Source organism: Podarcis liolepis (genome assembly GCF_965112155.1).
Source record: "Podarcis liolepis genome assembly, chromosome: 10".
Taxonomy (NCBI): Eukaryota; Metazoa; Chordata; class Lepidosauria; order Squamata; family Lacertidae; genus Podarcis; species Podarcis liolepis.
This window is the reverse complement of record NC_139562.1, coordinates 72,623,445-72,640,652: the sequence shown is the minus strand read 5'-3', so window position 1 is coordinate 72,640,652 and position 17,208 is coordinate 72,623,445. Positions and strand designations below refer to the sequence as shown.

Here is a 17,208-nt window from a genome sequence, read left to right as displayed (position 1 = left end):
TTAAGATAATGCCCACCACATCAAAATACAAGAGACTGCCAAGAGACCACGTATGTTTTCAGAATGCGACTTTCCTCATGTGAAAACAACCTCACTCCCCTCGTCATTTTTACACCAAAACATCTGATGAGCAGCCTTCCCCAAGTTGGTGCCCTCCCAATGTTTAGGACTACAGCTTCCATCCGCCCTTGCCAATGTGGTCACGCTGGCTGCAGCTGATGAAAGTTGCAGTCAAACACCAGGAGGAGTCCAGCCTGGGGAAGGCTAAGAACAGGGGGCTTAGAATGGGCTCATCACCCTTTCATTTGGACTTGACTGCAACTCATGGTGACATCCAACAAGAAAGGTGCAACTAGCTTATAGCTGCCCCTTTTGTGCAGGCTGAATTGTCAGTCAAATCCGATCTTCCTCTCCCTCCGTCTCCTATCAGCCGAGCACAGCAGGCAAACCCCACTTCCAGTCTCTCTGCACCCCAGATGGCTAATGAGGACAATGGGAGGAAGACGCTTGCTCCTTCTGCACCTGGACTGAGCTCTCTTGCATTGAGAAGAAATGCAGGTCTATCCTGTCAGTTGATTCAGCCCTTTCCTGGTTTCTGCTTTGCACCAATAATTCAGTTTTATATCCTTTAGGGTCGCTTCCCCTGTTCCTGCCTCTTTTGTCCTAGCAGGATACTTGGCTCTGCTGGAAATGTCAGCCCGTGCCTTCAGTGGTTTATTCTGGCTGGCATCCCAATCCATTCTAAAATTAGCCATGCAATCCTATACGTGGCTACCCGGAGGTTGGTTCTTACTCCCAGGTAAATAGATATAGGGCTGCAGCCTAGCAGAACATTCCTACAGTGGGGGGGGGGGTCATGGTGGAGAAACCATAAGTCCTACCTGGCTTAAACCAGCTCAAGTTGGAGTTTGCAGGATGGGGAGGCTGGAGGGGATGTTCCACGCTCCATCATTAATTTATTTTTAACATTTTCCCGAGGGAAACAAAATACACCAGCTCCAGGCGCCATGTAATCCGTGAATGCTAGTAGCTGTTTCCGTTGCATGAAAATGACCAGGGAGTGCCACCCAGAGTGCATAGGGGCCCTTGAACTCCTTGGGGCTAAACGGAATCTGGGAGCACCTGATCCCACAGCATTGCTCTTCGAACATGGGAGCCCATCCAGTGCCTGGCAGAAGCTCAGTGTTAACGTCATATGCTGTTATACTGTACCATTAATTTCAGGGATTTGTGAGCAACCCATAGAGAACTTAGCTTTCTCCAGGTTGCCCCATATCCTTTAGAATTTCAACTTCAGAGCAAAAGTTGAAGCTGAGCTGGTGAAATCCCTGCCTTAGATATCAGCTCTGCCACGAGTTCCCAGCTTTCTCTCAGCCACAGGGTGATATAAGGAATGTAATATTAGCACAGCTGCTGACATAACAGCAATGTGTGTGATGTGCTTTGAGTACTCGTACTTCCTCACTTCCTATCACCTATCCATATAAGTCAGGTTCCAACGCTCTGTCCCACTTTGGCTGGTTCTCAGTGCTTCCAGAGACAGGCATTTATTGTGGGTTTGGTGTGCCTCATTCCCACAAGTCTTTGCAGCATCCGCATGACATTGCTGGCATCAAAACGCCGGCCTGTTCCCCCTCTCCACCATTTAATCTGGATTTACCTTTCATGCGAAAACCAGATGAGTTCTAAAACCTTGTTCAGTTGATGGTGCCCGTTTGTCATATCTGAATCACCTGCTTGTGTCTCCTTGTACAGGAGGTCATGCAGTTGACAAGCTCCCCTTCCAGATGTGTCATAACTATTAGGAGGACAAAGTTGTGTTGCTTTTTAAAAAATAACACCTCATGAGCCCTACGTGCATAATGTATTCTGGAAGTTTATAACACCATTAATCACCCCTCTTTTGCCGTTTGGCATCCTCACAGCTTCCTGTATTGACTTTGCTCTCATTTGATTGAGTTCCATTCTGCAGATATTATTATCTTCTCAGAACCGACCGGCAGCCAGCCTGAAGGGGCACCTGCAGCGCCTCATCTGGTTCCTCCGCCTGCCTGATCACAAGCGGGAATTGCTGTCCCCTTGCCCAAAAATGATTCTAACAGCTGTCTCATTTCCACATGCCTTCCTGATCTCAAACAAATTATTTTTAAATCCTCTCTCTTTTGACTCCCTGTAACCTTTTCATGAAGCACGGCTCAGTTGTGGTCTATTTTAAGCTATGGCAAGTGAACTTGCACTGTTTCTTTTCCTGAGAGAGGTGGACATTTCAGGAATAAACCTGCGCAGGATAATTTCTCCCCTGGGTGCTCCGGGGCTTCTCCTCAGGGGCTTCTCCAAACTTGCTGCTCTCTCCCACCATCAAACCCCCTTTGCCGCCCAGCATACCCAGGCAAGGCGCTGGTGAGGAGAGCTGGGGTCAACCACAGGCCGTTGGGCAGAATGGCACATTCTTGCAGCAGCGTCTGGGACTCCTCCCTCTCTCAGTTTCCCCTTCTCCTCATCAAGGTAAGCTTGGAAAAGGAAGTGGTGGACTGCTTCTTTTTACGCAAGCTGAAATATACTCAGTCACGTAGTGATTTCATGCTCTTTATTGTCGCTCGTAAAACAGTGAAAATCCCCCCCCCCGAACCTCAGGCTTTATATACATTATGTACACAATGTGATTGGCTGAGTCTGCTTGCATTCTATGATTCTCCTGACCTAATAGGCTGATTAACTTCCAGCTGGGGCCTGAATGGGCTGCTCCTGCAGGCCAATCAGTTGTTGCATTCAAGGATCCTACTTGCCTATTGTTCTAGGATCCTAGCTCAGTACATAACACAAGCATTGAGTGTGAGAAGCTTGTAGGCCCTGCTATGCTCCCAGTGATGCGTCGGAAGTGGGATAGAGGACCAAGCCTGGTCACGCCTCCTCTCAAAAATGTGTCTTGAGCACCAGCTACAACGACACCAGCAATCCCTAGGAAGCTTCTGGGGATCAACAGCAAAGTGTTATTCTGTGAGAGGGCCTGTTGCTGTGAAGGCACAGAATCTCCCTCTCTGCTGGAGTCACGAATTCCACAAAGCCCGTCCACATCCCTCCATAGGAGCCATAAATTCAGCCAGTCTACAGGCTGACAATGGCCCAGGATGCTAGCCTCGTACCAGAGGCTGAACCAAGCCTTGTCCTCTCGACACAATCTCTCTTTATGGCTGACTTGCTCCCCACAGTAGCCAGTGTTTTGAGGCTTCCTTCTCCTCCCCCCCCCCACCGCCCCCATCCCATGGTTGGTGGACAAGGCAATTTCTCTTCTCCTCACGTGAGACAGAGGGGCATAAAGCCCCTCTGGGCCACTGCCAGACACAGTTGCGGCACGGCAGGCAGACAGGGAGCCACACAGCCCGTAGAATGGGCGCTGGTCACCAGCAAACCAAAGCGCAGTCCCAGCTCCCAGCTACTCTGCCTTTCAGGGGCAAGTAATAGGCTGTTGTGCCAAGTAGAGCACCCAGTAAAACGGCTTGCTAAGCCAACATTGCCTAAGGATAGCTTTCTTCTGTCCCCGTTTTAAAGGAGAGGTTCTACTTGGGTTTGAGGCCAGACAGTTCTACCATTTTAGGATGGGATTCTCCGCCTCCCCAAATCATGCTCATTTGCCGCACAATTCCATACGATGGATGAGGAGAATGCTGAGGACGTAGTGTATCTTGATTTCAGTAAGACTTTTGACAAAGTCCCCTACGATATTCTTGCAGAGAAGCTGGTAAAATGTGGGTTGAATGAGGTAACTGTCAGGTGGATTCGTAGCTAGTTGGGTGACCGAACCCAAAGAGTACTCATTAATGGTTCCTTGTCATCCAGGAAAATAGTGACAAGTGCCACAGGGTTCTGTCCTGGGCCCGTTGTTCTTCAATGTCTTTATACACGACTTGGATGAAGGAATTGAGGGGATGCTCATCAACTTTGCAGAGGACATCAAACTGGGAGGGGTAGCTAATGCCGCAGAAGAAATAATCAGGATTCAAGATGACCTTAACAGGTAGGAGAACTGGGCCCAAGCAGGGGCGGAGGAAGGGTGGTGCGGTGGGGGCAGGCCACCCGGGTGTCACTACTGAGGGGGGTGACAAAATGCCGGGTGGCACTCACTCTCCCGGGAGACATGTGGTGGCTTAGCTGCGTGCAGACTCCGCGGTGCCCAAACGGTCTGCCCGCCGCCTCCCCCTCAGCTGCAGGGCAGGCAGGCAGACTCCTCAGAGGCCCCACAGAGCGTGTTGCCCTGGCTTGGGGAGGGACCCCTGGGCGCAGGGCATGCGGATTGCTCCGCTGCTGCCCAGGCATCCCCTTTGAAGGCAAGGCACAATTCTGGGACACTCAACACCCCATGGTTTTCCATTTCCAAGGCACGGGGTCCCTCCCCAACTCCAGAACCGGGTACCTGAGCTCCTCCTACCTTGCTAGTTCCTCCTCATGACTGAGTTCCTAGGACTCCACGGATCTCTGCTAATAGGAGCTATTGCCAGAGCCCCTAAAAAACTACAGTGGGGAGGCATTTGTTTTTTTAGAATAGGGATGAAGAACCTGCAGCTTGCTCACGCCCATTTCCCAGGAACAGGGAGTTGAAGTGCTTCTTCTAACAGGATGATTACAGGGAGCAACAGTGCTTTGCTTCAGCTGGAATTCGCTGGACCTCCACTCCAGTCAATGTCAATATTTATTCTTGTCATCTCATTTTTGACCACAACCAGCTTACCACTGTACATGGTTCTTACATTCAAGGTTCCTATGCAATATTTTTCTTTACAGCATTGGATTTTCCTTTCGCTTCCAGGCATATCCGCAACTGAGCGTCCTTTCGGCTTTGGCCCAGCTGCTTCATCAGCTCTGAATCTACTTGTCCTTGTCCTCCGCTCTTCCTCAGTAGCATGTTGGACGCCTTCCGACCTGAGGGGCTCATCTTCCAGCGTCATAACGACGACAACAATAACAACAGTATTTCTATGCGACTCATCTCCTCTAGACCTCGGAGCTCCTCCTACCTTCAGAGTTCCTTCTCATGGTCACTGATGGGCACACTTGATCCTATGACTGGACTACTGTTCCTGAAGAGCTGCCCAGCCCAGCTTCAGGTCCCCCCCTTCTAGGACCCACCGCTCTCAACTGACTCTCAACTGCCTCCCCCCAACATTCACTCTCCCTTTCCAAGCCTCCTCCAACCTTCCGTCTCCACCAGAATTCCACTCTCTCTCTTCCCCCTCCCTCCCTGCTGGACATTCACTTGGGAATTCTAATCCTTCATTACCCTACTGCAAAAAGAGAGGAAGAGGTTACAGATGGGAAATGTCCGGGAATCCCAAAGTCTAAACTCACAAACCCTGGCTTATGTCTCGCAGCAGGACTCAGGGTACACCCCGGGCCTCAACCTCCCTGTGTCCAATTAAAGATTGTAAGCCCCTTGGGGCAAGAACCTCTTAAGGGTCACATGCAGTGATGGTGCAAACAGATAATACAAAATAAATCTCACTGCACTCCTGCCCCGTGCAAGATGAAGCCCGCCAGACGCCTTTCCCTTAAAACCAAAGCTGTGTACACACGATCCATATGGGGCCCCTGCAGCATGGAAAGGGGCTAAGTCCCCAGAGCTGCATTGCTGACAGGCAGGGACCTGGCAAGCTATCTACAGATGTCCACAAGTCAAGCCAGGGAGCCAAGCCTCATGCGCCAGTGATGGGTGATGCTAATAGCAAAAGTAATAGTAGTAGTAGTAGTAGTAGTAGTAGTAGTAGTAGTAAATTTCTACTCAGGGCTTCATGCCCCTCCTATCTTCACAGTTCCTACTCATGATCAGTGATGGGCAAGTATCTTGGCAAGCATCTCACCATCATCTGCCAGGCATCCCTCTTGCAGGGTAATATAAGGCTGGCTTGCAAAGTGGCTCTTTGTGACATCAGATGACAAACAGGGGCCAGGCTGCTGGGTTGTCAGGCAGCTGAATGAAGAAAAATAAAACCAGGGAGGTCAAAGTGTGCTGGGGTGAGGCCACCGGGGGTCAGGCCAAAGGGTGCTGTTGGGGTGTGTGGTTGCGCCTCCCCTTGTTCTGCATCTTGCTCCCCCACCCGTTCCTTTAGCTGCTTGATAGAATCATAGCATGGTGGAGTTGGAAGGGATGCCAAGGGTCATCTAGTCCAACCCGCCAGGAATGCCAGGATCCTGCCCACAGTCAGCCCTGGCTGGGCTCCAAACTCCGACCTTCTTACCAGCCAAATGTACTGACCCCTTGCAATTCTGCATGGAGGGGAGAAAAAAGAGAGAGAAACGTTTTGCTTTCTCTCTCTCTCTCAGGACATGGATGTGAGAGCCACACCATGCAGCCCTGTCAATAGCTCCAGGGCCGTCACAGGGAGGAAGCTTCTTTTCTCCTTCTCCAGAGGCCCTCAGGACCTGAAGCCATGGCTTCAAGCTACAAGAAAGGAGATTCTGACTCAGCTTCAGGAAAAACTTTCTGACAGGAAGAGCTGCTTGACAGTGGGAAGGAATCCTCAGGAGGCAGTAGACTCTCCTTCCTTGGAGGTTTTTCCGCAGAGGTTGGATGGCCATCAGCCATGGATGCTTTAGCTGAGATCCCTGCATTTCAGGGGGTTGGACTAGATGACCCTCAGGGTCCCTCCCAACACAACAATTCTATCATCCTATGATTTAAAGTGCTTCCCTCTCACAAATCTACAATTCCAAGAACCTCTGACAAACTACAATTCCCCGGATCATTTAGTGGAAGACACCTGCTTTTTAGAACAGGGATGAGGAACCTGCAACTTGCGTTCCCTGATTTCCTAGGAACCAGGAATGGGAAGCTCAAGTTCTAACAGGATGCTTTCGGGGACCAGGGTGTATAAAATATTGTTCCAAAAGTTGGGTGTCTCCCCTCTCTCTGCTGAGCGGTGGCAAAACCCCATGGTGTTCCAGGCTTTCACCTCTGGAGGGTTGAGACATGGCAGAGGCGGCCATACCTTTAAGAAATGCGGTTTATTCACCTGTTTACACCTTCAGTCTGCATGGGGGGGGGGAGTCCAGATCTTTCAGCAGAGTCTTTCCAAAGCGACTTGTCCCCCACAGCAGGGCAGCCAGCCTTCCCAAGTTGGGTTCCAGACTCTCTTCCTCCTCCTCCTCTTCCTCCTTCTTCCCCCCAGCTCCCCTTGCTCAAAACCTCTCTTTTCCTGCCACCTCACACCCAGTTATCCTGGCTCTTTCAAATCCCGTCTCTGTTCACACCGCAGGGCAAGGGAGAAGCAGTTTTCTGGCATTTCCAGTTCAACTCTCCTTGTCCTTGAATTGTTTCCTAATGGCCCTCGCTTGGCCAGGTCCTTCTGCAATGGCTAGCCCAGCAATTCCTCTGCAGCTTGTATTTCTCCCTTCAAAACCCAAATAAGCCCAAATCCTACCATCTATTAATTTCTAGGGTTTGGTGGGATCCTCCCTCAATCTATAACAATATTGTGTGTGATATTGTAACTAAGGTAATTCTCTTCGAATTCCAAAGGGAACGTTAAGCGGGGGGGGGGAGAGAGTGGAATTCTGGTGGAGAAGATTGGAGGAGACTTGGAAAGGGAGTCTGAATAATAATAATAATAATAATAATAATAATAATAATAATAATAATAAATTTTATTTATATCCCGCCCTCCCCAGCCGAAGCTGGGCTCAGGACGGCTAACAACAATCAAAATAATCCAATGATTCTAAAAACATTTCATTACGAAAATTAATTAAAATCAAATTGATGGCAAACATTAAGCAAAATTCTGTGCAGATTGCCAGAGGAGGGGGGGAGGCAGTTGAGAGTCGGTTGAGAGAGGTGGGTTCGGGGGGCACTTGGTGGGGGATGTCAAGCTGGGCTGGGCAGCTAATTAGCTTAGGATCAATAGTCCAGTCACCATCGCCCAAAAAGGAACGGAGACACAGCTCAAGGGAAGTAATAATACCACTCTATTCTGCCTTGGTCAGACCACACCTGGAATACTGTGTCCAGTTCTGGGCACCCCAGTTTAAGAAGGATGTTGACATGCTGGAACGCGTGCAGAGGAGGGCAACCAAGAGGATCCAGGGTCGCTTGAAGGAGCTGAGTATGTTTAGCCTGGAAAAGAGGAGACTGGGAGGAGCTATGATAGCAGCCTTCAAATATCTGAATGGCTGTCACATTGAGGAGGGAGTATACGGTACTTGTTTTCTCCTGCTCTGGAGGGTAGGACTCAAGGCAATGGCTTCAAGTTACAAGAAAAGAGATTCTGACTAGACATTTGGAAAAACTTTCTCAGGGTAAGAGCTGTTCGACAGTGGAATGGTCTCCCTTGGGTGGTGGTGGTGGACTCTCCTTCCTCGGAGATTTTTAAACAGAGGTTGGGTGGCCATCTGTCATGGATGCTTTAGCCACGATTTCTGCATTGTAGGGGGTTGGATTAGATGACCCTTGGTGTCCCTTCCACTTCTACAATTCTAATATTCTATTATTCTATGATTCCTCAGATGTAAGTCCTACTGAAGTCCATGGAGGACATTTTTAGGGGAAGAAAATGCTACGGAGTAAACCCTACACAGACAGACAGATGCCAAGAACAACTCCCAGGTAAGTGTATGTAGGATCACAGCTCTTTTGTGCCTTATTTTTCTCATCTACTCAAGTTCTCTTTATACTTTACCACAAAAGTATTTCAAGGCCCAGGAACTTCTATTAACATTTATTTATAACAAATTCCTTGGAACTATTAATATTTCGGGGTTTATGCTTAGAGATGTAACTGCATGAAGTAAGATCAGGCATTCCATCAGAGGTCAGCTCTGGAAGATGCAGCTGTATGTTTTGGTGCAAGTGCTCTAATCAGATCCACAAAGTCCGTTTTTTCAACGCATGCTCTGCACACTTCTCCCCAGCTGTCCAGGATCTTCCTCAGCTCAGCCACTTTCATCTTAGAGAGATCTACCGCTGTTAAATCCAGTTCCATTTCTGTAAAAACAAACAACCTGAATCATAAGCTCTATTAATTTTATTTGTGGCATTATAGACAAGGAGCTCATGATCCTATGCATGTTCGAGGAGAATATTGCTTTTCCAGCTAGCCTGCTCATGCTACAGGACGCCTCCAGCAGGCAGACAGATGCCCATGGAATCTCACAAGGAAGGAATCTGGAATCTGCCCATGGAATCTCACAAGGAAGGAATCACAAGGAAGGGCTGGAATCCCTCGCACTTGGTATACCCCCCCCCATGAACATTTGGTTATCAAACCTAATATATTTCGACAGATCTATTATTTCCCCCACTCCTTTCTAAACGCCATCCAAGGTACAGATCACCACTGCATCTTGCAGCAGTGAATTCCATGTATTCCATTTGGGGCCCAATCCACGCGGGGCAGTTTGGCCCAGAAAATGAGGTGAGTCCCGCCCACATCTTATTTCCGCAGGGGTAAACGGGACAGAATCTCCCTTGGGTCTTTGGGCCCCCATGGGAGGTTGAGGGGAGTCAGGCCTATTTAAGGCTTCCCCCTTCAGAGTTTAGGGCCATTTTGCTCCAGAAGCTTAACCCTCAGGTTCAGAGGCACCAGCTTGTGAGGGCAATTGTGGGGGCCGACGTCACATGCGTGACTTCAGGATGTCTGGAGGAGTGAAGCCAAAGTTGTTGGCCGTGTGGCTTCAATGGTCCTCCTCCTCCTGGTGCTGCCACCCCTCTGCGGCAGGGGGAGGAGGAGTTGGCCATTGGAGCTGCTTTTGGACATTAGGGGGGACACTGCTACCCAAAAAATATTAGGGGGGAGGGCTCAGCCCCCAGGAGCTGGTGCCCCTGTTCAGCTTAGAGCCTTTACTGTGCTATCTGGATTGCTGGTTGACAGGGCAGGAAAGGAATTTTTTCTCTCAACCCGATAGGCTCTTGGATGGGAGTTTTTCCACCATTCCCTCAGTAAAACACACGACCCTTTTTTGTTGTTTTTTGTTAGGGGGAATAACGTTGTATGTATAGGGGTGGGAATGGCATTGGGCAGGATCAACAGAGTGAAGCCAGGTATCCCTAAGGGGCCTGAGGGGCGAATTTGCCTGGCATGCCCCAAGCTCAGGTTGGGTCTCTGCCTGGTGGGAATCCTCACCCGGCTGCCCAGTCAGATCTTGCCAGCTTGGCTTGCACCACAACAGGATTCAGCACTGTGGCATGGTTGGTCCAAACCCAGCGGATCCCATTCCACCAGCAGCGGGTGAGTTGATGGCAAACCGATGCTGGCTCTATTGCCACGCTGACCTGCACCCTGCATTCTGCAGCCCATAAAGAACTGGCCTGATTTCATCCCAAACCTGGAGTCTTGTCAGTTCATTGGCTGCTCTTCTGCGTAATGTGCCGGCCAGGACAATGATGGACATTGTGTAAAGAAGCACTTTTTTTTTGTTGGTCCTCATTCTAACTGATAGAAATTATATTTTCAAAAATGCAAGGGATAAGCTATAACTTGCTTCTTTGCTCCAGCAGCCCTGGGTACAACCTGAAATCTGCATAGTGACTAGGAGAGCCTGAGAGCTCTGAGCCTGGCTCAGAGGGGGGGGGGGGCTTGCTCAGCTGAGGTGGGGCTTTCCTGTGCGTCAGCTGTTAGCTGGGAGGCTGAAGAACCTCAGCAAAGCTCCGCTGAACATCCAAGTCACAAGGGGACCCACTCTGGAGCCCGTACAGGGTGTCCTTGTGAGCCGGAGGTGCAACGGGGCTTTGCTGAGGCTGGTCAGGTCTCTCCCCCTACTTCCAGGGCCCGGCTGAGAGGTGCTGAAACGCCATTCCAGCGCATTCTGGTTAAAAAAGGCCCTGCTACCAGGTAAGTGTGCTTTGGATTGCAACCTGGCTGCCCTCTCTTCAGCCTACCACATTCTTGAAAAAACATAATTTCCCATGTTGAAAATAACAATAGAAAAAGCCTCTCATTGCTGCCAATCACAGAGTCTAGGTTCTAATTTCCACGCCCCGTTTGCAGAGCATGGCCAAGTGCGAATGAGTGAGTCCGTGCAGCACAAATCCCAGCTGCTTCTCTTCTTCCCTGATCCTGCAGATGCCCAGAGCTAAGCCGTGGTTTGGTTTAGTGCCATGTCTGAACCTGGGCTCCTTTGTCTCCAATATGCCTATTTTGCTATGCCCTCCTCTGTTTTGCACAGGGATTTCATCATACCGTATTTGAGCTCACAGATTTGAATGTCGATTTTCTTCAGCTTCTCACAGATCTTTGGCACAGGTATGTGAGCGCTCATTGGGCGGCTGACTTCACCAATTATCTTGGTTGCTGCATCACTTGTGGCTCCAATGTAGTAGCACTACAAGAATAGAAATCTTGTCAGTACCAGTGCAGAGTTCGGGCTCACTCATACTTCCGCTTGCCTCGTGCCAAGAAAGCAAGGGTCCAAGTGGTTCTGCCTTTGCTCTGCTGCTTTCCTCTGGAAAACCTGCTCTTTAGCACTAATTGGAACAACTGGAGCAAATCTTTGGGAAGCCTGAAGCAGTTTGCTCTGATTCATCACTAAAGGTCCTGCTTCCCTGGGGGAAAGCGGCTTCCCTCTTCCTCCTCTCCCATGCATGCACTCTACCTTTAAAGGACATTTTTGCTCCTCAAAGGATTCTGGGCACTGTAGCTTGTTGCTGGGAACTATAGCTCTGTGAGGGGAGAACTACAGTTTCTTTCAGGAAAAGAATGTGCTTTCTGTGTGTGAAAATAGAATCCCTGTGACCCACTTGTGTGGAGTGAATCACAAAGGAATCGGCCAGGTGCCTGGATTCAAAGTGTGGGACTAAACTAACTCTCTAGCTAGAGAGAGCCCCTAGTTGCAGAGTTTAAACTCACAAAGTCAAGCAGGACAGTGAAGTATAGGAATATACAAAACCTTTTATATATCCCTTTTAGTCCTCTTGCAAAGCACTCCCCTCTCTCTACCCCTCCTGCAATGAACAGACCACACACTCTTAAGCTTTAAATGCTTTACTTACAAAACATTCCAAAGGTCAGATTCACGCATTTATCCAAATAGCAGCAAGAAGAGCACAGGCAGAATACTCATGAGTTGAAAATACAGAAAGTTGGCTTGGCGCTTGCCCTGGCATGTCTTCCTTGGTTGGTTACATGGCATGGAAAGAGAAGGAACAGGGAGAGAAAGCTCCACTTCCTCCCTCATTGGAAAAGGGGGGGGGGGTGACCAGGCGGAGTCTAGGAATCTAACTCTGTGCAGTCTTACCCTTCATGCATTAACTGGCACTCATGCATAGATGTTTGACTGCAATCTCCCAGGCTATGAATGTGCTTTTACAGTAAAGTGTGTACACACAGCCTAAGCACTGGAAGCATTCCCAAGGGGGGAAAGAGTACGAAGTCATACCAAGCGGTTTTCTTTTCCTTTTGTGTTCATGCAGCTCCTGACTAATTCATTCTCAATAGAAGCCACGGAGAAATCAGAGTGCTTTTCTTTTAAAGAACTATAAAATCTTTTCAAAAAATCTTGACACACTGTGTAAGAAAAAGGTAAAATATAAAATAACAGACACACCCAGAGTGCTTTGGTCAAAGAGATCGACAGAAAACAAAGTTGAAAATAAATTTTAAAATGACTAACTTCACACAGAATGGCTTGCCATTCTTGCAGCGCATGCACATCTGATCTGGAAATGGCCCCATGCTGAGATGCTTATTATTGCCTTCCAGTGACTCCACTTAGGCCCCCTACTCATCACTGTGTCCCAGGGAAAGACCCTTGCCTTTCCCTTGAGGACAGCAGCAGGGGGAATTCCAGGGGTCAGACAGAAGTGCTGGGCAGGGCTAGAGATGAGAAGGCCTGGAGGGGTGGGGAGGGGAAAAACTGGGGGGGGGGACATTTCCCCATATTTTTTGGAAATAATTGGGGGGAAATGGAAAAAATGGGGCAAGGGTGGGACTGGGGCTTCTCCCCATTCCCCTCACCCCGGCCAGGCCTTTGCCTCTATTGTGAAGCCACAGACAAAAGGAGGTGGAACGAAAGATCACAGAACCAGAGTTGGAAGGGACCGTGAGGGTCAACCCCCTGCAATACCACGGACCTCAAACCCACAACTGTGAGATTAAGAGTCTCAGGCTCTGCCAACTGAACTATCCTAGGCCTTTTTTAACATAATTTTTAATAGTGAATAATAGTAATAATAATCATCATCATCTTTCTTCAGTAGGCAATGTTGCAACCACACAAAAGTCTGAGGTTTCAACCCCCACCCCTCACAGATCTCTTCATCAAGGCAAGCAAGAGGGCACACACTAAGGAATCCAGGCACACACAGTGTGCACGGGGGGAGTGTGCATTCCCTTTTCCAGCGACTTCCAGGTTGCAGCAATGTGCACAACCGTGTGTGCATTGAACAAGCATAAAACGGTTGTTGCCATACCCTCCAAGTGTCCCTATTTCCAATCCCAGCTTCTGATTTGATCCTGGAATGTCCCCATTTCTCCCACCAGTGCTGCCACTGCCAGTGGATGAGCGGGTGCTAGTCCTGAGCAACTGGGTGGCAGCAGTGGCGACTGCAAGCCAGCATCCCATGGCCTCTCCATGGCCAGGGCTGCCAGTTTCCTCCCTTGGGCAACTCATAGTGGCTGCTGGAGGCAGGAGAGGAGCCCAGCCTTGCATGATGCTCTGAGAGGCAGGCCGAGGGCAGGGTTGCCCTGGGAGGGAACAAAGGGGCAGAAGAGCAGAGTCTTGCTTTAAACAAAAAATGCTTTGTGCATCCATGGCTAATCTTGCCCCTTTCTAAATTTATTTCTTGGGTGTTTTTCTTTTTGTAAATCTTCCGAAGAATAAAATAAAATCGGGGCTAAAGGGTTTTCTCAGGACAGTGGAGGGCACGTGTACTGTGCCCTGTAGTGGTGTTGGCACTCACAGGGGCATAGGAAGGGGGCACGGGGCACCCTGGGTGTCATCCTGAAGGGGGGGTGACATTTGGCACGCACCCCCTGCCCATGACTCCCCCAAGCCCAGCAGGCAGCAAAGCGGCTGCTGCAGCTCTCCCCCTTCCCCTCGCTTGCTGTAGGTTTGGGAGTCGCAAGGGGGCAGCCCCCAGGGGCGGATCGCGCAGCCGTACTGAGATCCGCCCTGGGGAGGATTGCCGTGCCAAGATAGGTCCCGTGGGCGGTTTGTCCCCACCCCCGTGGGCAGATCGCTTGCCCCTGGGTGCACGGTATGTGTGCCCCTCCGGGTGCCAGAGCACCCAGCTCCACCACTGGGCGCTCACCCTTCTTCTGACAGGACATGCTTTGCAGAGGGTGAGAGAGAAATTGGGGGTGGGGGTGGGAGGGGAGAAATGTCCCTATTTTCTTTCACCTGAGGAATGTTGGAGGGTTTGTGTTGCCGGTACGACAATCCTCCCTTTGGTGCCTGGGGTTCCCTGCCCCTTGTAGGACAGCCCTGCTGTTCCTGTGCAGGGCTGGCATTAAGGGGGGGGCAGTTGGTGACTCTTGGGCAGGATGTGGCCCTTACACTGACCCATCATGGCTACCAGAAAAAGCCAGAAAGTTGTTGGGAGGCATAGGACCTAAAGGAGTCAGCGAACATTACACTCAGTGTGAAGAAAGCCCACCACTTACCGTATTTTTCGTTCTATAACACGCACCCGACCATAACACGCAGGTAGTTTTTAGAGGAGGAAAATCTGTAGGCATGCCACCCGTAGGCATTCCCTCCATAACACGCACAGACATTTCCCCTTACTTTTTAGGAGGAAAAAAGTGAGTGTTATGGTGCAAAAAATACGGTATATTCCTAGGCTGCTTTCTGCCCCCAAAAGTCTTTTAGGTCACCTCCTCTATATAGCCAAATAAAAACAATGTGGTTCTCTTGCTTATAGATGGACATCATTTTCGGAAGAGGGCTTGGATATGCACACTGATCCTCATACACACAGGTGATCTTCTCTCTTATGTGAAAAATAAAAAAAATATTTCTCGCTACTGCCAAAGAGAACATTTAATTCATCTTTATTCGACACAGTTAATCTATCACTTGATTGAAATGAAACCTCCAGTTTACAATAAATATTAAAGATATCAATAAAGACAGTAAAAAAAATAAATAGAAACATTTAAATTAACACAGTAAACGAAGTTCACTTCCCATATTGTAGAAGAAACTACAAAAACGCAGTTGGAAATATCCAGTACTTATTCTTCTGTCCAGTTCCTCTAGAGGTAGGTTCTTTTATTTGTTTCAGAATTTCATAAAAGGTCAATAGATGATTTGAAAACTAAGTGGTTGCTGGCCTGTGCAGACAAGTTTGCTACCTATAGGGCAGCTTTATTTATATGAACTAGCAGAGAGAAAGTTGTGATCTATGTTTTATCCTACCACAGGCAACAGCTCTTGATCATGTAGTTGGCTTTCTCTGGATCTTTAATGGGAAAGAGTTAGTCCTTCTGTGTGAGCCAGTGAGCCCCTTCCTGGGTCCAATTCCAGGACAGCAGAAACAGCTACTGGTTGAATCCCCCCCCCCCCAGTTGAGAAGGACCCGATTAATGCAGCACCGTGCCCCCATCCAGCAGATCTGGCCATTGTTAAAGGCCCTGGGAAAGTGTGCTCACTTAGGTTATGCTGTGGTGCTTTTGCTTCACTGCAGATCATGGGTTCAAATCCTGAGGACCATCGCACTGGGCTCTAGAGCATGTCATGAATTTCTCTGATACTCCAATTCCCCCTGAGTGGATGTACACTGATTCTGAAGACACACTTGCTAAAGGAGTGCTTTTAATCCCCTGCCCTTAGGGTGCCAATACGAATAAGGAGCTGGTGTTTCATCACCTGTTTCACAAAACCCTTATTTTGAACCATGATCCTATTCTGAAGGCTCAAACCATTCAAAACATAGTTCCTTACACATAACTGAGTTCTCAGTGAGGGCGTGTTGTTATTATTAAATTTGTATTCTGCCTTCCATGCAAAGATCTCAGGGCTATTGACAGCATAAAAATACAAAATAAAAACTCTAAACACATAATGAAAACATGAATGAAAACAAATCCATATATCCCCTCCCATATACGTACACATATACTATTTGTAAATCTCTGAGGTTTATAATCAAGTGGTATATATGTTTTATAAAATAAAATGGGACTTCTGCACTGAGCATCAACTTGTAACCCAGTGATGGCCAAACTCGGCCCTCCAGCTGTTTTGGGACTACAATGCCCATCAGGCATCAGCTTACAGGACCAGTGGTCAGGGATGATGGGAGTTGTAGTCCCAAAACAGCTGGAGGGCTGAGTTTGTCCAAATCTTGTATTTTGACATGCAGATCTACTTAAAAGCTATCATTTAAAAAGCAGCAAAAAAGGGGGGAAATGGTCCAGCCCGAATGTAAATCGCACTGTGTGAGGGGGTCCCATCAACAGCAACATTGACAGCAGGGAGTTAGTATTGTGCCACAGCTGCAAGCTTAGCAAAACAAACAAACGTTCCAATTTTGCACCATTTAGAAGAACTGCAACAAACACAAACAGGCATTTTTTATTTTTTTATTTAATTTAATAAACTGCCTTTCACTTGGGGATCACAGGGTGGCTTTACAACACAAAAGCACGTACCATAACACAGCACACTGGCGGCTGACTGGGAGCCCTTTAAACCTCAGGCCAAACGGATGTGTGGTTGTGTGTTGCGTGTTTTCCTCCAAGTGTGGCGTATAAAGTGGGTCTGTCCCATATTCCAGTGCGAAATGCCACGTCCTGCGTTCCGTCCCGTATTCCGGGTCTCTTCCCCCTCTCTCTTTCCACGTGTGTGGGGAAGGTCTTGCCTTTAAGCTCCGGAGAGCCAAGCACAGGCGGGTGTACAAATTCACGTGTATGTGCGTGCACACGTGCGCGTGCGGGACTGCCATGCGCTCCTCTCAGGTCCCTCCCCGCCCCCTATTTCGTGGGTCGTGACCCCGCAGCCTCCCCCCCCCAGCCCCTCACCTTCGCACGGAGCTTCTGCGCCCCTCGCGGGGCTAGCGGCGGAGGCGAGGCCGAGGCAGAGCGCCACGGCGACGCAGCAAGGGAGGCCCCCCGGCCGAGGCGGCCGCAACATGGCTGCGTCTGCGGCACCTGATCTCGCGAGAGTTCCGCCCGCCCGCCGAGAACGTCACGCCGAGACGCCGATTTTTAATGTTTTTTATTTTGCTTCTTCCGGTTACGGAAGCAGGCCCGGGCTTACGCGGCTGCTGATTGGCTGTTGCAG

General features: G+C 49.2%; 2 protein-coding genes and 1 long non-coding RNA gene across 4 annotated transcripts in view; 1 reads left to right on the top strand and 2 right to left on the bottom strand.

The window, feature by feature from the left end:
* The window catches only part of FAM107B (family with sequence similarity 107 member B), a 130,639-nt gene extending 125,495 nt beyond the window's left edge, over positions 1-5,144 (bottom strand). The window contains exon 1 of the mRNA XM_083464234.1: positions 5,013-5,144. The gene's annotated coding sequence lies outside the window, so the exon portion shown is untranslated. The remainder of the gene's footprint in view (positions 1-5,012) is intronic.
* Positions 5,145-7,831: 2,687 nt separating this feature from the next.
* LOC310688100 lies at positions 7,832-11,307 on the top strand. 2 transcript variants are annotated; one of them, XR_014516772.1, is made up of 3 exons: positions 7,832-8,286; positions 8,494-8,593; positions 11,152-11,307. It is a non-coding gene; the product is annotated as an uncharacterized lncRNA (long non-coding RNA). The 2 variants fall into 2 exon arrangements; XR_014516773.1 differs by lacking the exon at positions 11,152-11,307 and adding an exon at positions 9,271-10,522.
* On the bottom strand, positions 8,690-17,095 carry CDNF (cerebral dopamine neurotrophic factor). Its single transcript, XM_083464239.1, has 4 exons — positions 16,947-17,095; positions 12,361-12,488; positions 11,166-11,307; positions 8,690-8,971 (listed from the first exon to the last, which is right to left on the bottom strand). Exons 1-4 carry the CDS (start codon positions 17,056-17,058, stop codon positions 8,793-8,795), a joined length of 561 nt encoding a protein of 186 aa, XP_083320365.1. The 5' UTR covers positions 17,059-17,095; the 3' UTR covers positions 8,690-8,792.
* Between the last annotated feature and the right edge of the window lie 113 nt (positions 17,096-17,208).